The following is a 25,581-nucleotide window of genomic DNA, read 5'->3' as shown; positions in this document are numbered from 1 at the left end:
TGCAAGTACGTAGTCCAAATCATAGTGCAAACAGAGTGTTGCTATAATATTTTAGGTAATATATGCAAAATATCACTTGGCCAGTTTTTTGCAGTGCCCGTGACATTATGCTCTTTACAGTACAAAAACACAAAATGGTATAATCCACCTATCTTATTTGTTTTCACATAGTGTAATTAATGTCAGACAATGACAAGGGATCATGTTTTTTTTTTTTTTTAAATAGTTTTGTTTTTGTATTAGACCAATCAGTATGCAAGCTAAAATGATGGTATGATGACAAGCGCAGCTCTGAGATGAAATATTCATGTAAATGTGTTCCCCTGAGCTCTAACTCCCACAGTGTGGTATAACCAAGCAGCTGAGCCACGCAACTTCCTCCTTTTGTGATAAATAAGGCAATACATTGTTTCATTGATACTCAACCTAAATTAGACATAAATCACAGCTGGGGAACGTTTAATACTCGAGTTGCATTTGTTCCTGGTACCTATATTTTAAAAAAAAATACAACTGACACATTAAGCTGGATTTGTATCTTATGATGGCGTTAAAGACTCCACTATAACAAAAGAAAGGGAAGCACAGCACTAGGGTGGTGTGTGTTTCAGGGGGGGTCCTACACCTTTATGGCGATTAAATAGCCGTAAGCAGCTCCATACGCTGTTCATTACCGAAGAAGGCGTTAAAATAATGCGTGTTGTTTCACTTACGCCCGGTTATAATGCATTTCATACTCTGTTATAAAGTATTTCTTTAGCGTGTGCGTGTTTTTTTTCCTCGGTGATAACAAAGGACTAAGCGCGCGACACTCCCCTCGACGCGCACGTTCCTTTTCGTTGTTACCCATGATGCCTCGCGATCGCCTGCTTGGAGCGAGCCGCCATGTTGTTGGTGTAAAAGCTAGGGAGCTGCAGCGAACCGGGGCTGAAATCCGTCACCATCCGCATTCTCCACCTGTGAGTAAGACAATGTGGTAGATTTAGAGGGTCGTGCAGGTTCGTTGCACCGTATTGCGCGGTTATTTGTGAGAAGTGAAGCCGTTAACGGTCGATTCGGAGCGCGATATTTGGAGGTGTCGCCTCCCCCTCCTCCCTCCGGTTCTCTCCTAGTGTTGTGCCGCGCTTCCTGTCCAGACATCTCGGGCCTTTTGTTAGCAGCAGGAGGACCTGTAGCATAGCGCATAGCCGGCTGTCCAGGTATCGTTTTAAATGACATGTAATACTCAGTTTTGTGTCTTGTAGACGGTTTTTGTGTCGCGGTTTGGATCCTTTTTTCTCCGTAAGTAGCACGTTTGTAGAGGAAGGGGGGGGACAGGCCGTGTATTATTAGACGGGTTCAACAAGACGTCTCGGACCCTTGTTTTCACAGGTTAGCCTCTTTCTAGACTTCATAAATATCTGATAATATTCCAATTTTCTTTTGAAAAAAACTTTACACGTCTTAGAAGAATACAGTGTCCGTGTTTTTACGAGTGCGGTGCTGGTTGCTATGTGCCGTGTTTTTGCCTGGTAGCTAACGCTAGCATGTCGAGTTTGTTAGGTGCGATTTGACAAAGACACTCGCGTGTCGCGCTGTTTGTTTGTATATTTTAGCACAAATAAACTGGATTATTGTATTTTTTTTTCTTCTAAAAAGTTTAACGGCGTGTATGGATAGCGATTAACCCCGTTGTGGTTTCAGTATCCACTTCCGGGAGGCGTATGGGGGGGGCAACCGACCTCTCGGTGTGGTGTTTTTTCCGGGTTTTTTCCTGGTGTTTTTGTTCATGTCCACACACTTCGAGCAAAGTGTATTAGTATATGTCGACCCTTACATGTTTTAAATCTGTTTTCCCGGCATAAATCCGTCGTTTAAAAAAAGCATCGGTGTCATTTTGTGTGTCAGAGCTGGCCGATATCGCAGGAATTTATCGCGATGCTTTAAGACGTTGTACGATACACCAGTATATAATCGCACGATATTTAGATTTGCTAATAGAGTGGCAGCAAAACAGACGCATTTAACCTAGGAAAAAAACTGAGATGAAACATTTCAGGGGGAAAATTTTTACTTTTAATCCCCAACCTGCTAGTTTTACTCTCTAAAAATGGGGACAGTCAGTGATATAAAAGTACATTAGATACCCACCACATCCTGGAATAATTGTACTGGGATGTTTTTGTCACAATATAGAAGATTGTTGTAATGTCATCTGTGCCTGTTATGTCTTTTGCACAGCATTGCATCAGACTCAGTGTTTTGACACCATATACAATTTTATCACTTTTTTATTTGCATTTATATAGCAGTAATTTACAATAACACGCAGCTTTTTTAGCACTAATCTCTGTTTACATCTAGTATTAACTTGTGAAACGGTTATAAAATTAAGTAATATATAAATGACCCACCCACAAATATCAAATATCTGTGGTTGTGGACTTGTGAAATGTATTTCCACTTTAAGTTGCATCACTTGGATGTTTTTTTCTTCCTGGGACATCTGACTCTCTACTACTACAACGAGGCATGTTTACAGCAGATATGATAATGGTTTCATTATTTATTTTGGCTGTAGTGTGTGTGTGTGTATGAGTGAGGTATTCATGATGGTTGCTACACCTTATACTTCAGCTGTCAAGTTATGCAGAGGAGGATTGTATTTCCCCAAATTATTGGGTTAGTTTTTGTCTGAAACACAGCAAATGCTTAGGATTTTGATTAAATTTCTGCCTTACAGATCAACCGGTTTCATCCGAAAGTCTTTCCAATTTGTGAATGCTGTGGTAAAAATGTTCTTAAGCGTGATGAGTCGCACTTGACCTTTACCCCTTTCTTTCCCCTTGAGTGTATGCAGGGTGTTCAGGCTGATGGGTTATGATAGTGATGTGTAATGAAACTCAACAGTTGCGTGCTCGATTTCCCCTCAGACTCACCCACTTTTCTGTTCAAGGGGAATTCCTGTAAGATTATGTACCATATATGCTTATCATTACAACATGGCGCTAAAATCATTTTTCACACGTTAAACCTGTGTTGAGTTTACATTGATGCATTTGAGAGGCACATTTATCCAACGCAACTTACAAGTGAGGCAGATAAACTGCTTTTACCAGTTTCTCTTGAGTATACTGAAGTGTTTCCACCATATCAGAATATGAGAAGGAGTAGATTTTCTGTTTGTGTGAACAGTACATGCAAAAATGTTCACTTTGTATCGTCTTTGTTTTGTTTCTGCCAAAATATCTTCAGGCAAAAACTTGTATACTGCTCAAAAGCATTAGAAAAGGATTTGTTGTAAACTTCAAGGATAAAACCCTTGAATCTGGCCAAGAAATTATTTCTAACTACGCAAGTAAACAAGTAAACAGATGTTGTAAACATCAATTCACTGGACCATTTAAGAAAGTTTTAGCAATAACTTTTATTATTATAATAATAATTAAAACCCATGCAAGGCCAAGACTGGCTACACTGAAGCATGGTTTTAGTTTCTTTTTATCCCTGTCACTTTGTATTTACAGTCACATTAGAGCAGATAAAAAACATTGCAGAATTTGTTTGTGGCTTACTTGATCAAAGACGGTCTCACTGAGGGGGTAAGTACAGTAAAGGATAAAAACAATCCACAGTACATTATCTTGAGCATTATAATAACGTAATTGTAGTGTTGAACAAAAGCATTGATGGTGAAATTCAGCATGTAATTAACTCTGTGCAGGACTAGAGTGAGTCACAACAGTGAAAAACATGCTTGTTTTTTACCCCCCCCCCCCCCCCCCCCCCCTTTTTGTGTTTTGTTTTGTTTGTTTTTTTGTTGGAGACATGCTTAGAGTTTGCTCGCTAATTAAAGCCAGCTATGTTAGCCGGCTGGATCTCTTGTGCACTGGTTATCTTCTTTTCCTGGGACATTTGATGCACTTTTCCTGGATGACAGAAACCAGAGGTGGGGAAATATCAGGTGATATTTGTGTGAAAGAAAAAGTTTTGGGGATTTTTTTTTAAGTTGAGGAAGTGCCAGAATTGGATCTTTTTTAGAAATACGTGAACTTGAGGAGGGACGCACACACTGTTTACAGTAGCAGTTACAGTCTTTGGAAGAAAAGCAGAGCTGAAATTTGTAAGGTTGTTAAACTGGAATTGTGTATACTCGTTGGTGCAGTTGTTTGGAAATTAAATATCAACAAAAATGTAGTAGCTACCCAAATAAAATAAAGTAGACTTTTTATTGTTTTTTTTGTTGTTGTTTCTTGCTACCCTGGAGGTAACTTTATAAGTCTGTTTATAAAGCTGCTCTCGAAGATGGACATGAAAAAGCACATTTATATGCCAACTAATATATTTGAAGGCTTTATCTTGGGTAATATCAGATTGCTATCTTGAAACTTATCAGATTGCTATCTTGAAACTATTGTTAGATTTTTGAACTTGGATAATGTAAATAAAATGTTTTCCAGAGTTTCAGGTTGAACCCTGACATCATGATCTGTGAGCTCCATTTACTTTTTAGTATTAATTATAGAAGTATCTTGTTGGTTGTGATGACTCCTAACTTCAGCAGAATACCACACCTTTTCCTCTACAGATGGTCTGTCTTTAAAATTAGAAAGTTGCTGCACAGCAAAGATAGACATCTGCAGGTATAGCCTTTTTGGATACTGAAGTAAATAAAACTGCCCAACCACACTTTCAAATTCAACACTAAATCATTTTCTTGGATTTAGTGTCGTCATTGGGTAGAATTTCCTTTTAATGGGTATATTGTCCAAAATTGTGAGATTTACACCATCCCCTCCCAGTCATTTAAATGTGACTTGAGTTAAAATGTTTTTAAGGGTGAATGTGCTAATTTTATTCATGAATGTTCTTTTCAAACAAAATATTTGTGGATGTTTGCAAGCTGTACTCTTAATTCTTTTGAGTAAAACAAATGTTGCTAAAAAATGTTGTTGAGCAAGGTCAAGTTTCCACATTAAAAGGCTTCAGAGGGTCATATTATGCTTAAAGGTGTACATGTTAGAAGTGACTTTGACTTTATACTGCTAATAGTAAATTAAGAATTAATGCACATTTCCAGAATTATTGAGAAATTGTTCAGTTTTTTTCTGCACAGAAATCTGCCTACTACCAGATCATGTGCTCAGTCCAGCAATCTGAATGAACTTCTTAGTATTGCACTTGATATTAAGACCTGCTATTAAGTGCTGTCTTAGTTTATCGCCTTAAATCAAATAGCTGGAACATTTATCATAGGTTTAAAATATTTTCCTATGATCTCACCTTCCAACTTGATTTTGTTCCATGTCCTCATTTGGGTGCTGATGTAGTGTTGTAGTGAACAGATCAAGAGGAAAGCATTTTACTCAAGCCACACACGGAGTTAAGAAAACAGAAGTTGAAGTGGTAAAAGTACTGATAACTTGTATGAGTTTACCTTTTTGGAATAATTGTAATTGATAAATATATGAAGCCCTGCCTTGTGGCAGGTTTATGGTTCATTTCCTAGCTTTTCTTCCTTGTTTATGACTCCATGAGAACAGACGTTGCTGTTTATAGACTCCAGTTCCAAAATACAAATGTAGCGATTACTTCACGTCTATTTCTAAGCTTGTCTAATTGTACAAGGTAGTAGTATTTCAGCGAAACAGATTGTGTTTAATATTAGAATAGCCAAAAAAAATTAGTTGTTTATTGTAGGTATTTCTGTGCAAATGTTAAATGAACACGCAATAAATAAGGACAGAATTTGAGTAGGTTTGTTTCTATTAACTATTACGTCTGAATAGCGTGTACTAGGTTTAGTCTCAATTCTAAAATTATTTTAGTCCACGTCATGTTCATTGAGAGGGGGATTTCCCATGCATAGAGGGCTACAGCATTAACATTTAGAAACTCAGCTGTGGCAAGATGTACTCCCATGTGCTGTTAATGATATCGTCTTGTTCTTTTCAGTTTGGACAGTATTGTAGTAGAACTGGGACATCAACATAAAAAAATTGTGCAGGTTATGTGGATTTTTGTCTTTCTTTCGTGATTGGGGGATTCCCATGTGTGGATGAATAGATTAAAGCAACCAGGGAGAGGAGGTCTGCCTCAAGTACTATCTAGTGTCTGTTAGTGTTAAGAACTAACACCAGACAAGAACATTCAATACACAAAGCTCTGCTCTTACTTTTATTACTGTTGTAGCAAATGCCAAAACACAATAACAGTTGCCATTTTGTCTTGTTTGTATGTGTGTAATGTGTTTGAGAAAGCGTGTAGTAATCAAAGCCTGGACATAAGGGTACTTGACCTCCATATTTCACTGGCTCATCATAACTATTCTTTGTAGTTTAGCAGTATATTTTTGTTTTAGTATTTAAACACCAACTCTAACTTTTATATTAATCATGGTTTTCATGTAGATGTATAATATGGCATGAATAAAATATTCGGCTCTGGTGGAGTTGTTTAGGATTGTTTAATTGATTTTGCTCACTCTTAGATTTAAGCTTTTATAATGCATTGTGAAGCAAGATTAGTAATAAATGTCAGCGTTTATGTTAGACTGGCGTGGCAGATAATGTGCTTAAAAGTAAGCTCCCGGTAGCAGATCTGTATAGCGGGTTTGACCAACGTTCACTGATAACCTATTAATTGCTCTGCCTTCTGCATGGCACGGCATGCGAGTATGAGCAAGTGTCCACATTATCCACTATTATGGCAATTTTGCTAAAAGGGGGCTTCATGTTTACATTAATTATAAATTTGCTGAACGTGCTTATTCCAATACTGCCTACAACTATAATTTAGTGTCAGCATTTGTGGTACTTGAGAGAGATGCATGCATAATTAAGTTTTCGTATGAATTCAGACATCTTTGTTTAGTATCCCTTCTATTGTAAGCTGCTTTTGCTACAATACATTTATCCATTACAAACTCTAATCCTAGCCTAATCTGCCCATTGTTTTCACGATTATACCACCTGTAACATGTTTGGAAGTTACTAATGAAATGGCGCATTAAGTTTGATTAAGTGTTTCCAGGAAACGCTCAGTTAAAAAAAATTTGTACTGTATGGTTTAACTAATTATTTCAATTTTTCTCCTGGTTGTGGTTTTTGAAAGCCAGCTGTCATTGTAATTGGTTAGTAAGGTCATTTCCTGTAACTTGAGTGAGGTTTTGGCTCATTTATGCTGACCTTTTTACACTGTTAGCAGAAATCATTGCTTTGATTATGAGGTTATTGAGTTGTTTGAAGATGAAATGTCTGCCCTTTTGTTTTACAAAGTTGCATGATCCTCTGTGTTCAGTGAGTGTGTTTGTTTAAAAACTGCCCAAAGATTTAGATTAAACAGTGGAACTGAACAGTATAACTGAGTTTAATTCAAGACTGTCCCTAAATATTAAAGTGAGCCAATTGCTGTTAATTTTAACATGATATATTTTTTGGTGCTACTTTGCAGGCTCTGGTGGAATGAGCGTAGCGTGCGTGTTGAAGAGAAAAGCTGTGCTCTGGCAGGATTCGTTCAGCCCCCACCTCAGACTGCCTCCCCCTGACAGGCCAATACACAATATGCCTGTGGTGCTGAGTCCCGCGGGCCACGCCCCTCAACCTGGCCCTGCTCCACAAGCTCCTCCCCCTACCCAGGGGGCAGGGCGTTCTCAAGACGATGCCATGGTAGATTACTTCTTTCAGCGGCAGCATGGTGATCAACCTGGGTACAACAATGGCAAACACCGCTGGCCTACTGGAGACAACATCCATGCTGACAACCAGGTAATAGCTTCTGCACTGTACACACACGTAAGCACATCTAACCCGTCTGGATTGCAGAATGTTGAGCTGTTGGTGGTGTTTAGATATCAGATTTTGACAAACTTTTTTTTTTTTAGTTATTATTTTTTTATTCTTTGCGTGTGTCTTAGGTGCGGTCAATGGATGAACTCAACCATGATTTTCAGGCGCTTGCCCTGGAGGGAAGAGTCATGGGAGAGGTTAGAGTCCACATCACTAATATCGTCTCATTACCCACTTTTTCTTTCTCATATTAAAGTATTTTATTTATTTATTTTTCTAAACTTTTTGTTCCTCCCACAGCAGCTCCTGACAGGAAAGAAATTCTGGGAATCTGACGATTCAGGGAAAGACGGCCCAAAAGGGATCTTTCTGGACCAGTGGAGAGACAGTGCCTGGGGAGCCTCTGGTAATTACTGTATGCGCTTGCATGTATGATTTTTTTTAATTTTAAGAAATCATTTATTTGTTTGTTGTAATGATGAGTCATTGTATCTGGTTGTTTGATCCCCAGATCATTCAGTGTCCCAGCCAATCATGGTGCAGCGTCGGCCAGGTCAGGGTTTCCATGGCGTTGGCGAGGCAGGGTCTGTGCTTTCTCCGCGTTCTGAGAGTGGTGGTCTAGGTGTGTCTATGGTGGAATATGTCCTGAGCTCTTCCCCTGCTGAGAAACTCGACTCTTGTCTACGTAAAGGAGCTTTTGTGAGTGTCCTCACTTTTCCTTTTTCATGCTAGCTATTTCTTACAAAGCATCTGTTTTTGTATTTCTTCAAAAAAAATCTTTTGCTTACAGTGTTTTAATTTTTGTTTTTCCATCTCTGCTCTTCTGTTAGGGGGCAAGAGATGCTGAAACTGATGATGCTGAAAAGAGAGTAGAGGCAAAACCAAAAACTGCATTTGACCCAGAGAGAAAAGAACTGAAGGAATCTGAGCCTGATCCTATGGACAATCCTAACGGACTGCCCAGTCAGAATGGACTTGATGTTGACGTGAAAGACTTCAGGTACAACCCATTCAGTGCTCTCACACAGTGCCCTATGAGCAAAGAAGTCTGTGAAAAATTCTGTTTAACCTTTTGATCTTTTGTTAAAAAAAATTCACAAAAATACTCTGCTCTCATGATTATCAAACAATTGCAAACAAAACAATTATCAACAACAAAAAAGCTTTGTTAATTGTGTGCAACAATTATTGGCACCCCTCTGATTTCATATGAGAAAACTATTTTAACTATATTCCCATTGATATCTTTACATTTTTTAATACACCTCGGTGACTAGGAATAGGAAACTGTTCTACCATGGCTTCCTGTTTCACAGGGGTATAAATATGAGGTAACGCACTCATAATAATGGGTAAGGCCAAGGATTATAGCTGTGATGTACGGCAAAAGGTTGTTGCACTTCACAAAATGGGAAGTGGCTATAATCAGGGCAATAATTAAGACGTTCCAGTCAACTGGAAATGTTATGAATCAACCTGGAGTTGGACATGTGTCTATATTGTCTCAACGCACTTTGACGAGGATGGTGGTTTGAGTGGCCAAAAAATCTCCAAGGATCACAGCTGGAGAATTGTAGAAGTTAGCTGGGTCTTGGGGTTAGAACGTCTCCAAAACTACAATCCAAAATCATCTACATCACCACAAGTTGTGTTAAGGGTTTCAAGAAAAAAGTCTCTACTCTCATCCAAAAATAACCTTGAGCATCTTCAGTTTGCCAGACACTACTGGACCTTCAAATGGGATCAGGTTCTGTGCTCAGATGAAACCAAAATAGAGCTTTTCTGCAATAAACACCAGAGGTGGTTTTGGTGGACACCGAGAGGTAGTCATATGGAAAAGTCCCTCATGCCCACAGTTAAATATGGTGGTGGCTCTTTTAATGTTTTGGGGCTGTCTTTTTTTTATGCCAGAAGACCGGGGCACTTTTTTTTTTAGGATACATGGCATCATGAACTCTATCAAATATCAACAGATATTATATGAAACCTGACTGTCTCTGCCAGAAAGCTTAAAACGGGCCATGGTTGGCTCTTCCAGTAGTCTCCTGACTTCAACCCCATAGAATACCTGTGGGATGAACTGAAGAGGAGAGTCCACCAGCGTGGACCTTGAAACGTGAAGGATCTGGAGGGATTCTGTATGGCGGAATGGTCTCGGATCCCTTGTCATGTAATCTCCAACCTCATCAGGCATTATAGGAGAAGACTTGGAGCTGTTTTCTTGGGCAAGGGAGGTAGCACAAAGTATTAACCAAAAGGGTGGCAATAATTGTTGCACACCTATATTTAACACCAGTTTTATTTTTTTTATTTTTTTGATAAACCTGCAATTGTTTGATATCCATGAGAGCAGAGTATTTTTGTGAATTTTTTTATCAAAAGGTTAAAAAATAAAGGCTTTTTTTTTTTTTTTCTTTCATATTTACTAAGGGTGCCAATATTAGTGGAGGGCACTTTAGTATCATTCATACTAAAATCATGTGTCCTTAAAATGAACAGTATTTTTTAAGCTGGCTTCTCATCACCCTCATTTCAGTCGTACTCCTGGTAACTGTCCTCCTGCTGGTCCTGAGGTGGAGTTGGGTGGAGCTGAAATGGCTGGAGGAACAGGACCAAAACCAGCTGAAGAGTTCCCAAATGTTGAACCCCAAAACGTGACCCTTGACCCCATGGAATCTGTTTCCATGGAGACTTTGCAATTTGATTATACTGGTAGCCAGCTGCCTCTTGACTCCACAGCAGCTACGGTTGGCCTTTTTGATTACAACTCCCCTCAGCAGGTAAAAGGATTTTGTCACCATCTCTCAACATTTCCAGGTGCATATGTGTCTTTAAATTTATTTATTTATTTTAATTCATTTTAAAAAAGCCAACTGAGACTTTTCTTAGAAATTGTATTTCCATTATTTTTTTTAGCTGAACTGCTAAGCTGCCAAAACTTTAGGCCTACTGCCTACTAGTTAGCTAAAAGAAATTGGCATATCGAAATAGTTAGCGTTTGTTCATGTTACCTTTACTGGTGAGCCAGCTAACCGTGACAATTTTTTTTCTGAATCTTACTTCTAAGTAACATGCTTCCTGCTACCTCATTCATAGCTAGTCTTTGCAAATTAATTTTATGAAGAGGGACAAAGAAGCTCAATGTGAAAATACTGAAAATCTGAAAGACTCTCGCAGTCCTTTCATGTTATCAGCATTTGAGGCACTGGCATTCCCTGACAATCACCCACAGAAAGACACTCCTTTTGCTTTATTTGGCAGTTATGTAGATGTGCATTTTGGCCGTTTCACAGCTCAAATACTCGTTGGACAAAATGAAGTCCATTAATTCACTATAGCTGACCATGACTATAAAGCCTGTTGTGTTTGTGTCCTCGACAAAATTTAATGGCAGGAAGTGTTTTACTGTTCTGGATAACACAGGCAGTGTTGTCTCCCATGTCTTTTTCACTGTGTGTTTGTGTAAATGGGAGGCACTGAAGTGCTGAAGGTCAATTGAAGAGTTATAACTGATGCTACATCGATACATGTTTTAATGTGCGGAAAGTGGCTTCACACAAATGTCCATCACCAAATAAAAACTTGCTGGCTGATGTTTGACATAGTTTAGCCTGTCAAACTGCAAATCCTAGATAGCCTGTTAGTTCAGCTGGAGGAAGTCACTTACTTTATTTTACTCAGGGTGAAGCGTATTTTTAATTACAGTTATGTGGTTTTTAAGTCACTTGGGTTGAGGGTTTAAAACCTGCAATACTGGACTGTCCTTTTATCATGCTGTGAATTTTTCATACTGCTCTGTCCTTAGTGTCAATTATGTGGCCATTTATTATCCTCATTCATTTTGGTGCGTTTTTGGTTATACATATACAAAATGTACCTGAATTCTTTTAAAAAAATAAATTGTTTTCCTATTAGACCTTAGATTTCTTTTAAAGATAAGTGTTCAATTACTTACTTTGAACTGTTTCAGCTGTTTCAGAGGCCCAGTGCTCTGGCTGTGCAGCAGCTCACAGCCGCACAGCAGCAGCAGTATGCCATTGCTGCAGCCCAACAGCCGCACATTGGTGAGTGCGTCTGTCTGTAACTCAAGATCACTTATTAGAATGATTAGTCATACTATGGAAGTGCATTGACCAGACAAATGGCCTGCTGCCATTATGTCTGAGAACTCCTTTAATTCATAAGTTTTGTGTGCGCATTTCAGGGTTAGCTCCTGCTGCGTTTATGCCGAACCCTTACATCATTAGTGCGGCCCCGCCCGGCACAGACCCCTATGCTGCCGGCCTTGCTGCTGCTGCCACTCTTGGTATGATCAGTGAAATACCAAGCTCAGTAATGCTGATAACTGATCCCAGCAAGTGTGTTTTATAAGTATAGGGTTCACTTTGTATGTGTGCACTCTACAGGTCCAGCAGTGATGCCCCCTCAGTATTATGGAGTAACTCCATGGGGTGTGTATCCAGCCAACCTGTTCCAGCAGCAGGCTCCTGCCCCTTCCAACTCTGCCAATCAGCAGCCACAAGCACAGAACCAGCAGAACCAACAGCAGGTGTGAAATGCAGTCAAGAAATTAATTTTATTTATATATAACTGCTAGAGGTGTGTGTAGAACTGTTTGTTTATTTATTTTTAATCTCACTATTGCAGAAAGTTTGACCAATTCTGCCCATTCTCACATTTATTATTTTTTGTTTCTACCTGCCGGTGTTATCTTCTAATGAACTCAGCAGGTCCTGTTTCCCAAAACATAAATTAGCCATATAAACCACGGCTACCCTGATCAGTGCTAGGATAAAGCATTTAAGGAAGATGAATGAGTTAATGCTGTAAACACATTGCAGAGCACCGCATGAGACACCAGGTGTGTCCAGTACTCTCGCATGTTAATCAACGTAGCTTTTCTTTGTTGGGTCTCATGGGATCCTAATCCCAGTGCACACTTCCTAGTGTTCAGGGTACTTTCACACATGCACTCTTCTATTGAACCAAGGGTTTTTCCACTGGGTTTAAAAAACAAAAACAAAGATCTAATTGAATGTGTTGGAAGATTTCTGAATTTATCTTCTGTGGTAAAAAGTAAATAAATATAAAGAAGTGCTGCTGTACATAAATAGCAGAAAACATTTCGTAATGTATATAGTCTGGTAATGTTCTCCACTGTGGGGATTAATCTAACAACTATTGTAAATTAGTAGCAAACTAGCCAACTATTCTTGGCATTTTAACAAACAGTTGGTCTTGTTGAAGGAGAAAGAATTCTTACTGTAACGATTGTTCAGTGTGCTCCTCATGCATGTCCAAGTTTACAGGTGTTTGTCGGGCGCCGTGCCTTTTAAGGCCTTTTATTGTGAGCAATCAAAGACCGGTGAAGGGGAAAGGCTTCTGATAAGATGCTGGCAGCTTGGTGTTATTAGCTGGACCATAAATCTGGCTCTTTGTAGTACTACTTTTACATATTAATGACGATGAGTTTGATGCATATTGATAAGACATGAGTTTGTGTATATAGTCGTGCTCAAAATTTCTCACAAAATCACACTGTACAGCCCTGACTGTGAATTAAAGTGAGTCATGTATAAGCCTGAGCAATTGATTTGTGGTTAATACCAGTAATACCATGCCCCAGGCATCATGATGGAAACCTTTCTCCTTCGCATGTCTGATTTGCTCACAATAATAGGCCTTAAAGACACAGTGCCCCAGCGTGTGGATTCAGAAATCGGGCAAAGTGTGCAACAGCTTTTTCAGCTAAGCAATAGTAATTGACCATGTTCTCCACCTATGTTGTTTTTCCCTTATCTAAACACTATATGTGCTCTTTAGGTAATGCGTACTGGAGGCAACCAACGACCCCTGACCCCAAGCCAGGGTCAACAGGGCCAGCAGACGGACCAGCTTGTAGCAGCTGCAGCAGTGAACTCCGCTTTGGCATTTGGACAAGGTTTGGCAGCCGGTGTTCCTGGTGAGGGTTTTTGTCTTGACATTATTTAGATAGATATTTGATCATTAATTTCTGGGCATAGCAGTTTAATATTGCATTTGTATGTGTGTACCAGGCTACCCCATGCTTGCTCCTGCTGCATATTATGATCAGACCGGCGCTCTGGTGGTGAATACAGGAGCTCGCAGTGGCCCTGTCCGACTCATGGCTCCTGCTTCTGTCATCATCAGCCCCACTGCTGCCGGTATGCATTTCAGCTTTTAGTTTCTTCAGCCATCTATCTATTGCATTCCTGTGCATCATAGCGTCGCTTGAAATATGATGAACCCCTTCAGTTTCATTTTGATCTGTACAATCTCTCCCTCCTGGTCTTTTGGACTCGTTTCATACAGTGGCTGCAGCTGCTGCCTCTGCCAGTGGAGCTAATGCAGGCCTTGGAGGTGCTGCTAATGGGGCGTTTCGTGCACTGAGTTCCCAGCAGGCTCCAGGTCAGCAGGGAGCTGGGGCTCTTGGTGGTAGCTCCTTCTATGGGAGTGGCTCTCCAAGCTCCTCCTCACAGAGCTCATCCCTGTTCTCTCAGGGTTCTGCCCAACCAGGAAGCTCTTCTCTTGGATTCAATGCTAACCCTTCCTCGTCCCTTGGAGCTACCCTTGGAGCAACACTCGGAGGTTTTGGAACAGCAGGTGTGTGTGTGAATCCAGGAGGTGAACCAAAAGTCTTCTTTTACATACTTTAATTATTGATTATATTGTACTACACAAACTTGGTCATGTCCCCTGCAGTGTCTCAGAAATGCACACCAGGCATTGTTCATAGACTTTCCTGAAATGGTTCTGAAAGCTCAGCAGAAACCTGCCTAATATATATTTATTTGTCTGTACGAAGTTGCTAACTCTAGCTCCAGTGGCTCTCGCCGGGACTCTTTGACTGGCAGTTCTGACTTGTACAAGCGCACCCCCAGCAGCCTCACTCCTATTGGCCATGGAGGGTTCTACAACGGACTTGGTTTTAGCTCCTCCCCTGGCCCTGTTGGCATGCCACTTCCCACTCAAGCCCCTTCACATTCTCTAACTCCTCCACCTTCCCTTTCAACCCATGGATCCTCCAGCAGTCTCAATCTTGGTGCGTACCATTTATTTATTTAAAAAAAAAAAACCCTTCTAAATATTTGTGCTCTCCCCCCCCCTCTTTATTTGAAAAATCTTCTGATTAATATTTCACTATCCCTTTCATGCAGGAGGACTGACCAATGGCAGCGGGCGCTTCATTTCTGCTGCTCCTGGAGCTGAGGCTAAGTACCGCAGTGCCACTACTGGTTCCTCCCTCTTCAGTCCCAGCAGCCAGCTCTTCCCATCATCACGACTTCGTTACAGCATGTCTGACGTGATGCCATCTGGACGCAGCCGCCTGCTTGAGGACTTCCGTAACAACCGTTACCCGAACCTTCAACTGCGTGAGATTGCAGGCCATGTGATGGAGTTCTCTCAGGACCAGCATGGCTCCAGGTGTGCATTTCTGTATTCTCTTTTGTGCTGATTGAAGAGGGTTTTTTTTGTTGTTTTTTTTTTAACTAGAATTAAAAAGAATGATTTTGTGTATTATGTGGTAAAATGACCAGCACAGCGTGTGTTAATAGAATGACTTTAGAGCTGTTTAAACCAACAACTTGGTTTTACTAAGTTTGCTCCATCACTTGTTCGAGCAGAGATGGCGCTCTGTACAAGTGCCACTGCTGTTTTTCTGAAATACTGTTTGTGTATGTTCAGGTTTATTCAGTTGAAGTTGGAAAGAGCAAGCTCTGCAGAGCGTCAGCTGGTCTTCAGCGAGATTCTCCAGGCTGCCTACCAACTCATGGTTGATGTTTTTGGAAATTATGTCATTCAGAAGTTCTTTGAGGTAAGTCATAGTTTCCTTTTGTTCTCATGGTCTAATATATCTTTACTTTTGTGGTCTGTGATTACAGCCTCAAATTTAATTATTGTTGTCTCATGTTTGAGACGGGTTTAATAGGCTAAATATATGGTCTTCTTAAATCCTAGACATTTCTGATTCTCTACAAATACTTGACTTGAATGATTAGGGGCTAGATTAATAAACTGTAATATAAAAATCAACTATTATGAATAATCTATTAATAGCATAATGTAGCATGTTGGTTACAAGAACATTGATGTAAACAATGCTTTGCATACCGTTTGTCGTAATGCTGCAAGTAGCGCTCTATCTGTTAGGGTGGCTTGTTCGCTTGGTTTGTGTTTCACCTCTGTATCGCACATTTGTATTCACTAGTAAAATGGCCGTAATGACTGTTCTTATATCATTCGTATTTCTGAAGTTTGAGGACACTGTTCAACCGCATTTGATCTTTCATGAAGAATGATCGAGGGTGCTAGAAGTGCTTATTTCAGCACAATTCCCAAGTTTGCTTAATTCTCACCATTGTCTCAGCTGTAGTCTACTCCATTACTTGCAACACGCAGTGAGGCTATTGAAGTATGGGAAAGCAAATCAAAGAAAATTAAAATGCAGACTAGTCAATGTTTATGACGTGCATTACTTATCAGCTTTGAAAAAGAATTGATGACCTGTCTGCCATCTGTCTGTGCTATCTCTATAATTGAAGTTTTAATTTTTCAAGTGTTCAATATTCTATGAGGATAAAGGCTCAAGATGATTTTAATGGTTTGATGAAATCAGTAGAACATTGTCATTCTGTGGGAAGTAACTTGTTTTAGGAATCCTACAAGGCTTACAAATGCTAACTTTTTCTCATGAAAAAACTCATGAACAGAATGTTCAGTTTAAAGACAGTTCATTATACCAATTCAGTTGAAATGTTCAGTGTCCACCGCCCCAAACCAAAGACTAGAGAACACTGACATACTGTCTTTTATCTACTTGCAAAACCCATATGACCATCAAGCACATTTCACTGTAAATCTTTTGGAACTACGAGACCAAAAGATTTTATTCAGAGACCTGTTTAATAGATATTTTAATACTGTAAATATTTATTGATTTACTTTTTGTTTGCCATGAGAATAGCCTGGTTGCTGACTTGGCATTAAAACTAAATAAACCTAAATATTTGCATTTAATTATGGGTTCTTAAAATTAATGCCAGTGCGACCATACAGCTGCTGGGTTATATTAGATCAATATTAGTAATATTTGATAAATCAAGGTGGTACCAATTTTATTTTTATTCTATATGACTGTCATTTTTGTGTAGTTTGGCAGTCTGGATCAGAAGTTGGCTCTTGCCGAGCGGATTCGTGGCCACGTATTGTCTCTGGCTCTGCAGATGTATGGATGCAGGGTGATCCAGAAAGCTCTGGAGTTCATCCCCTCTGACCAGCAAGTCATTGTGAGTGCACACTTGTCATATGTCATACCTCAAACACCCATTGATGAAATTGTTCTGAGGAAGTTTAAATGGCTGGTTTAGGTGATTGTGTTGATGTGTGCTGCAGAGTGATATGGTACGGGAGCTGGACGGCCACGTGCTGAAGTGTGTGAAGGATCAGAACGGGAACCATGTAGTACAAAAGTGCATCGAGTGTGTGCAGCCCCATGCTCTCCAGTTCATCATCGATGCTTTCAAAGGACAGGTGGGTCACCATAGCAACTGGCCACAGACTATGGTTAAATGTCAGGTTTACATAAAGCCCCTGTGGGGTGGGGGGGTGTAAATGGATATTTCTTTGATGTTTTAACGGTGATTGAAGTGGCTCTCAAAGATGAAAGGTGTGTGTGTATTTACTGTGCATGTGTTGTGCAGGTGTTTGCTCTGTCCACACACCCCTATGGCTGCAGAGTGATCCAGCGTATTTTGGAGCACTGTCTTCCCGAGCAGACACTGCCAATTCTGGAAGAGCTGCACCAACACACTGAGCAACTGGTTCAAGTAAGCAACGTGTTGTCCTGTCACTGGTGTTCTGCTAAAACAGTGTAATAATGCTGTATATCCTCTTGCAGTCCTTTTTTTTTTTTTTTTTTTTTTTTTTTTTTTTTTTTTTTTTTTTTTTACTATGCATAAACTTTTACCATGCTATAATTTCTCACTATCTTATCCCGTGTATAGGATCAGTATGGCAACTATGTAATTCAGCATGTGCTGGAACATGGCCGCGCAGAAGACAAGAGCAAGATCGTCTCGGAGATCAGAGGAAATGTTTTGGGACTCAGCCAGCACAAGTTTGCCAGGTAATTAACAAACACCAGGACACACTGCAATAAGTCTTACCCTTTTTTCAAACTGGCAGAGATGTGAGTTGGCAAAAAAATGCTGCTGGTGTGAACGTGTGTTTAAGAAATGAGGTCAGTCAGACTAATAGATGTGAGCTTAGCTTATCAAATTTCACCAAATCAGGCTCTGGATATGCAGGAAAACCATAATTTGGTTGTCTTGTTCATTTTTCTTGGTAAAGCTAGCCTGCTAGTCCAAACAATATGGTGGATTGAAGTCCTTGTGGCATATCATCACGTTAACAATATCTACACCATGTCCTAGACACAAGACAGCGTGTCATTAATTCTGTAATTACAACTGTCTCCTTCTCTTCAGTAATGTGGTGGAGAAGTGTGTGACGCACTCGCTGCGTGCGGAGCGGGCCATGCTGATTGATGAAGTGTGCAGTATGGCGGACGGGCCCCACAGTGCCTTATACACCATGATGAAGGACCAGTACGCCAACTACGTTGTACAAAAAATGATTGACGTTGCCGAGCCGACACAGCGCAAGATCGTCATGCACAAGGTGAACAGTTGAACTGACCACTTACCTTTGTTTCATATGCATTTCCTTTCCCTCCATTTCCTTTCATCGTTTCCTTTGTCCTGTTTTTGCAGCTTCGGTTTATAGTGCCTGCAGTGCTTTTTGGTATGATTGTTTGCCTGTTTTGTCTGTGTTTAGATCCGGCCTCATATTGGAACCCTTCGGAAGTATACGTATGGGAAGCACATTCTGGCCAAGCTGGAGAAGTACTACATGAAGAATGGAGTAGACCTGGGCCCACTTTGTGCTCCGCCCAACGGCATCATGTAAATTGTTCCTCTTGATGCATTGAGGAGAGTGTGTCCACACCCAGCTTAGAGCTGTCGGTCTGGGATCATTGTAAATCCTACTCTAGTTTTGCTGAATGCTCTTCTTTCTCCAGGTCCTTGTGAGCTTGTTCTTGTTATCTCTATTCACCTAGTCCCTTTCCCACTACTACTAAAAACTTTGTTCCTCTTCTTCTGTTTCTGTATGTATGAGATGACAATATTTGATTTGATCCCAGTTTGAATCATGGAGGCTTCTGCATTTAAACTTTATTGCTATTACACACATTTCTAACACACCTTCATAACACGAACACATTACATGCTAACACACTCTATTGCTAACATGATGCAGACATTTAGCATGGGAGACGTTTTTGGTCTTGCTTCTATAAATATTTAGTGCATACTTGGTGTAGAACTTTGCATATATATAAATATATATATATAAAACTTTGTAGTTTTTTCTGGTTTTTGATGTCCAATCTGTACCTATAATTACCCTAGTAGTGAATACATACTTCTAATTGTATAATTGTACATTTGTAAACCTTGGCTAATGTAAATGTGGACTTGCTTCTACAGCCCTTTTTGGTATGAGAACGAGAAAAAAAAACAAAATGGGGGAAAAAAAAGAATCTTGTGCATTTCAGTGTAAATTCTCACCTTTTTGGTTGTTGTTTCAGTTATGAGTTGTATATTGTAAATTGTAATATCAGATTTTTGTTGGTTTTGAAGCCCTTTGGATTAAAATGGCATAGATGTACAAAGAAGACAAACATGGGCACTGCTTTTAGCCATTCACCAGCCATTTTTTTCACATTTGCTCATCCCCTTTTTTTTAAGATCTTTTATAGTCCCTCCCTTGCTCTGGGGCAGATAGCAGCGAGCGTGTGTATGTGTGTGATGCGTAGATTGCCCTGGTCGCAAGGTGTGTACAGATTTGCCATTCTTTTGTCTACTTGTAAGTGATTGTAACATTTGATTTGGAACACTTTGCGGTGTATATTTAAACAGCCTTGTGTATATTTCCTATGATCTCTTTATGCGAGCACACTTGTAACCATAATGTGTATAGTTAACAGATGCTGTGTGTGCTTTCTGCCTGGGCAACTATTTTTTGTAACTCCAGTTGTAGATTGTCTCTAAACAATGTGTGATCTTTATTTTGAAACAAAACATGGATAAAAAGCTCAAAATTTAAAAATGTCCCTGGCTCTTCCTTCTATTCTTTTGATGATTCATTTGAGATTATAAAGTTTGTTTGTTCGTTCATGCTGTATTGGTACTATTTTGTTGTTCTTAAGCAGTTATTTTTTCTTTTGCTCCTATATAGTATAACTGCATGCCCTTATTTGATTTGTGTGTGCATATGAAACTACTATACATGATTAAATAGTATCTTTACATTTGAGTATAACTCTCTCAGTCTGCTTTCACCAAGATAAACCATGTAAACTGCTCACTACACAATTTGCATCTTTTGTCAGATCCTAGCAAGACTGCAGACACAAGCAGGGTCATATTCCACTCAGTGATATTTTGTTGTCAGCTGATCATGCAAAGTTAACACAAAGTTCTAGGACTAGTTTACCAGACAGATTAATGGAAAATGGATGCAATTTATTAGCCACTTTGTTTAAAACATTTATTGTGAAGATGGTTCTTTCACAACCAACTTTTTAAAAAGAAAACTGATTTGCAAAGGAAATATTAATTTACCATTTCTTTTTTTTAAAAGCTTGAAACTTAATGTGAAACTTAAGGTGTGAAAGTACACTTAACTGAGCAAGAGAAAGGTGAGTTTTCAAATTGGCTTGATGCCAAAATGCTGAGCGTTAAAGACTCAAAACATTAATAACAAACTATTAATGATTAAAAACCTGATGGTTTTTGTGTCTATGGTTTTTGTAATGGTGTGGCTGTTTAAAACCTGTGTACATCATAAATGTCTGTTGAACAGACCTTGAACAAACAGTCCTCTGACCCTTAGGCAATACTACACAACTAACCATTTTGTGAAACTGATCTCGGCAGAATGATACGATATGATTTCTTTAAGTAGGACATGTTCTGAGAAGTGTCTCTCTACAGCTTGTGGATTCCATGTCTGTGTTTTACAAGCAGCTCTTATAGTGAGCACATGCTTAACCGTGATTCTGGAAAACAACTCTCATTGAAAACATTCAACTGAACAGTTTCTACATTTAGTGGACAGTTGTCACCTAAAACTTTCTCCACAGTCTGTCTATTTAAAATAATGGCTTTCTAGTTCCAGTATTATTCAGAATATTATATTTTCTTCCAATAACACCAAAATAATTTTAAAGCAATGTTTAAACAAATATTTTTTCCATTTGTGGATGACACCCTGACAAGACTTGATGAAAATATGATTGACATACACATGGATGTGATGTGAATGGAGAGGGGGTCAATAATATACATAGGAGGTGTGGAATATAAACCTTCAGATTTTTATACCTTTTAGTATTTGTTAAATGTTCTTTCTAATGCACTGTAATTTCTACAGTCATAGCTGTCTTCTGTGATCCCTTAAAACAGGGCTGTCCAATCTTTTTTGCAAAGGGCAGGTATGGGTGCAAATTTTCATTCCAACCAAGCAGAAGCCAAACCTGAGTCTATGGAAAGCCAAGACCAACTAATTAAACAGGTGGAATCAGGTGTGTCTCATGCTTGATTGGGATGAAAACTCGAAAATAATATTTCTAAAAACAATAGAAGCTATGGTGTTGAGCATAATGTTATATAATGAGGTGTAGTGGTTCCTTAGGACTAATTCAAATCTCCACATAAACTATCAGGATTTTTATTTTTATATCAACCTTGATGCAGCCATGTTGAATGTGTGTGCAATAGCCACTAGCATTGTGACTTTATCTGCAAAAATAATGATGTAAAACGGATTTTCGAGGTTCTAGTCAGAAAGAAAGACACTGATCTGCAGCCGCTGCAACAGCCCATTGTGTTCCTATTCCCCCCATCATTCAAATCCAAAGATGTTTGTGGTAGTTTGAAACTGCATAAAAAAAAAGCTTTAAAACTGATTATACCACTGTGATCTTGAAGTCTTCAGTGTGATTGGTCATAAGGTGTTGATTAATTTTCAATAACAGCAGCTCTGATATGGGTGCAGGATGCACGTTGAATCAAGGTTTATACTAACGCACTCGTAATATGTTATCAATTATAGCAGTGATGTACATGATGCATTGCCAGCGATTGTGAATATGAAATAGATCAGCAGTAATTCACAGAAGGCATGCTCACTATGGTGGAGAATTTTGGCAAAGGACACCTGGATGCATCTGCCAGTATTATATTCTCACAAGTGTACGTATTCAAGGATGGGTAAGGGTATTTTTTTATACACTTTTAAAAAATGCATGTATTTATCAATTTTTTTTCATCACCACCTAGACCAGTCTAGCCCTTATACAAACTTCAATTTATCATTTGTCTTTCAGATTCCTTGCAGAGTCACCACATGGTTTGTATCACCGTTGTATCCTTACACCTTTTTGTAAGTCATTCTGGACAAGAGCATCTAAATAGCTAAATGTAAAGCAAATGCTCATGCTCTTAATCTGTAAAGTGACTCTTGTTCCAAATAAGACCCAAACTTCTAAAAATGAAAAGTACAGAAAAGAACACATTATTCACCAAAGGTCAGCTTAATAAGAATTAGACATTTAACCTAATGAAGATCTTTCTGTTGATAGGGGATGGACTAAGTAGTCAATTACATAAGAGGCCATAAAAACCCAGCCAGCTGGAAAGTTTGAGTATGTGACATCCACAGAGCACTTAGAAGACATGCCAAGGCCCTGAATCCCACAAGACACTTTCTGTCACAGGCATCCTGGAAAGTTGCTCTTTCCCCCCGCTTTTTTCAGCAACTGCTTGAAGTCAGGGCTAAATCAACTTTACAATGCAACTACAAGTCCAAGTGGTATGTTACCAGGTGTGAAAATATAATTATCATATTCTTTCTATACTTCTCTTTACATATGGTATGCAGCACCACTGTATACAGTATATTTGATGTGGCCGATTTCACCATTGCTATGGTACTGAATGCTTGCATGACCTCCTTAAAAACCACATCATCATGACACTCCAGTTCTGCATTAAATGAGCTAAAAGAATGCCTAAAATAACTCAAAAGAGCAACTTTGGGATGTAGTAGCATGGGAGATTCACAACGTGAACGTGCAGCTGACAAATCTACATTAATTATGCAATCATGTCAACATGGACCAGAATCTCAAAGGAATTTTACCTTGAGGAATCCATGGCATGAAGGATTGTGGCTGTTCTGAAAGCAAAGAAGGTCCTTCTGAGGGACCTCCTGGTGGTTAATCCCCCTCGTGGTATACCCTCTCTCCCCCAGTGCGGATAAGCGGATACTTATATCACTTATACAAATGGCCCTGCTTGCTTTTTTCTATTTCTAGACCCCTATTACTAGAGTCATCCATCAATTGCCAGGGTATTGGATCATCTGCAATCTACAAACAAAAATCCATACTGTGATACTGTTCTTCATGCCTACCTTCATTTTTGAAGTATTCACTGCTAAATGATTAGAAATGATTAGTAATACATTATGGACTGGTACCAAAAGAAGTGTTTTTCACTATGCTTTTATTCCTGCATGAAAATCTAACATATACAAAGTCATTAATAATCGTGTAATAGTCATTAGGTCGCTCTGGAAGACCATTCCTTGTTTCTTTAAGTTTTCACAAATTAGCTCAATAGACTGGTGCTGCAACAAGAGACATTAATATTTTGTTAAACACAGAGTACATTAATAGTCTGGCAGGAAAGAATCCAGACTCTTTGGAGCAGGTTTACAGAAGAAAGTTTGATAAGAACTATGCTAAGTATTATATTAATTTAATATTATTATTTAAATTCATTACAAAAATCTTAGCTGTGAGGAAGTAACACTAGCTGCTGCACCTCTGTAACACCCAGGTGTCTACTTATCCATTCAATTCAATTTCATTTAACTAATCCTTTTATAAATAAATTCCTAATGAGCAAGCCATGGGTGCCTGAGAAAGAATCCCTTAAATGACATAAGGAAGAACCAGACTTAAAAGGGAATCCATACTATTATGATTCACACTGGATAGAGAGATTATACACTCACCAAACACCTTATTAAGAACACTATACTAATACTGGATAGGGTCTCCATTTGCTCTCATAACAGCCTCAATTCTTCATGGCATGGATGTTGGAAATATTCCTTTGAGATTCTGGTCCATGTTGACACAATTCCTGCAGATTTGTCATTTGCACTTTTATACTGTGAATCTCCTGTTCTACCAGATCCCAAAGTGTTCTACTGGATTTAGATCCGGTGACTGGGAAGGCCATTGAAGAACACTGAACTCATTGTCATGTTCATAAAACCAGTATGAGACTTCTGCTTTGTGACATCTTGCATTATCAGGCTGGATGTAGCCATTAAAAGATGGTAAATTGTGACCATGAAGGGATGCACATGATCAGCAGCAACACTCAAATAGTCTGTGGCACTCAAACGATGATTGATTGGTATTAACATGCCACCATTCCCCACACCATTACAACACCTCCACCAGCCTGGACTGTTGACACAAGGCAGGTTGTGTCCATGGATTCATGCTGTTCGCACCAAATTCTGACCCTACTATCTGTGTGCCTTGGCAGAAATCGAGATTCATCCGACCAGGCTACGTTTTTCTACTATTCAGCTGTCCAGTTTTGGTGAGCCTGTGCTCACTGCAGCCTCAGCTTTCTGTTCTTGTCTGACAGAAGTGGAACCCAATGTGGTCTTCTGCTGTTGTAGCCCAATAACCTCAAGGTTTGACGTGTTGTGCATTCTGAGATGCTTTTCTGCTCAATACAATTGTAGAGAGCGGTTATCTGAGTTACTCTAGCCTTTCTGTCAGCTCAAACCAGTCTGGCTATTCTCTGTTGTCCTCTCTCATCAAAGGCGTTTCCATCTGCAGAACTGCCGCTCACTGGATGTTTTTCTTTATTGCACCATTCTGCACCAACTCTAGAGACTGTTGTACATTATAATCCCAGGAGATCAGCAGTTATAGAAATACTCAAACCAGCCTGTCTGGCACCAACAATCATGCCACGGTCATAATAACTGAAATCACATTTTTTCATCATTCTAATTGTTGATGTGTACATTACCCAAAGCTGCTAGCCCGTATCTACGTGATTTTATGCATTGCACTGCGGCCACACGATTGGCCTATTAGATAATTGCATGGATGCATAGGTGTACAGGTGTTCCCAAATTGTTAATAATTATGATGTAATTATAGTTTACAGTTACAGTTTTGTAATACAGTATAGATAATTTATTTTGTTTCAACATCAGCACAACTGGTAGCTAATTGCCTGTTCTGAACAGTTACATTTAACCATACATCCATCTATGACGCTTGTCCTTATCACATGGAACCGGGAGCCTATCCCAGGGAGCATCGGGCACAAGGCAGGGTACACCCTGGATGGGGTGCCAATCCATTGCAGGGCACAATCACATTCACACACCCATTCATACTAGACATACCAGTCAGCCTACCATACAGGACTGGGGGAGGAAACCGGAGTACCCAGAGAAAACCCTCGCAGCACGGGGAGAACATGCAAATTCCTCTCACACAACCCCCAATGCTGTGAGGAAAACGTGCTAACCACTAAGCCACCGTGCTCCCCTAGTTACAATTAACCAATCTAGCACATTAGCACACTGCTTTTTGACAGTGTAGCAGGCCTCCAGGTGTAGACAG

General features: G+C 39.5%; 1 protein-coding gene across 8 annotated transcripts; it reads left to right on the top strand.

The window, feature by feature from the left end:
- The first annotated feature begins 802 nt into the window (after positions 1–802).
- Positions 803–20,165, top strand: pum1 (pumilio RNA-binding family member 1). 8 transcript variants are annotated; one of them, XM_017454269.3, is made up of 22 exons: positions 803–959; positions 7,432–7,745; positions 7,895–7,963; positions 8,070–8,172; positions 8,278–8,465; positions 8,597–8,766; positions 10,303–10,546; positions 11,737–11,830; positions 11,971–12,072; positions 12,173–12,315; positions 13,590–13,728; positions 13,823–13,951; positions 14,100–14,390; positions 14,593–14,829; positions 14,945–15,212; positions 15,474–15,603; positions 16,940–17,074; positions 17,181–17,318; positions 17,489–17,614; positions 17,792–17,913; positions 18,275–18,467; positions 18,624–20,165. In XM_017454269.3, exons 2-22 carry the CDS (start codon positions 7,443–7,445, stop codon positions 18,753–18,755), a joined length of 3,456 nt encoding a protein of 1,151 aa, XP_017309758.1. In that variant the 5' UTR covers positions 803–959; positions 7,432–7,442; the 3' UTR covers positions 18,756–20,165. The 8 variants fall into 8 exon arrangements, with proteins under 8 accessions (XP_017309758.1, XP_017309756.1, XP_047006402.1 ...); XM_017454267.3 differs by having other exon boundaries at positions 14,100–14,411; XM_047150446.2 differs by having other exon boundaries at positions 8,070–8,181; positions 14,100–14,411.
- The last annotated feature ends 5,416 nt before the right edge of the window (positions 20,166–25,581 follow it).

Source organism: Ictalurus punctatus, chromosome 24 (genome assembly GCF_001660625.3).
Source record: "Ictalurus punctatus breed USDA103 chromosome 24, Coco_2.0, whole genome shotgun sequence".
Taxonomy (NCBI): domain Eukaryota; kingdom Metazoa; phylum Chordata; class Actinopteri; order Siluriformes; family Ictaluridae; genus Ictalurus; species Ictalurus punctatus.
The sequence above is the reverse complement of the archived record's forward strand: the minus strand, read 5'-3'. Positions and strand labels throughout refer to the sequence as shown.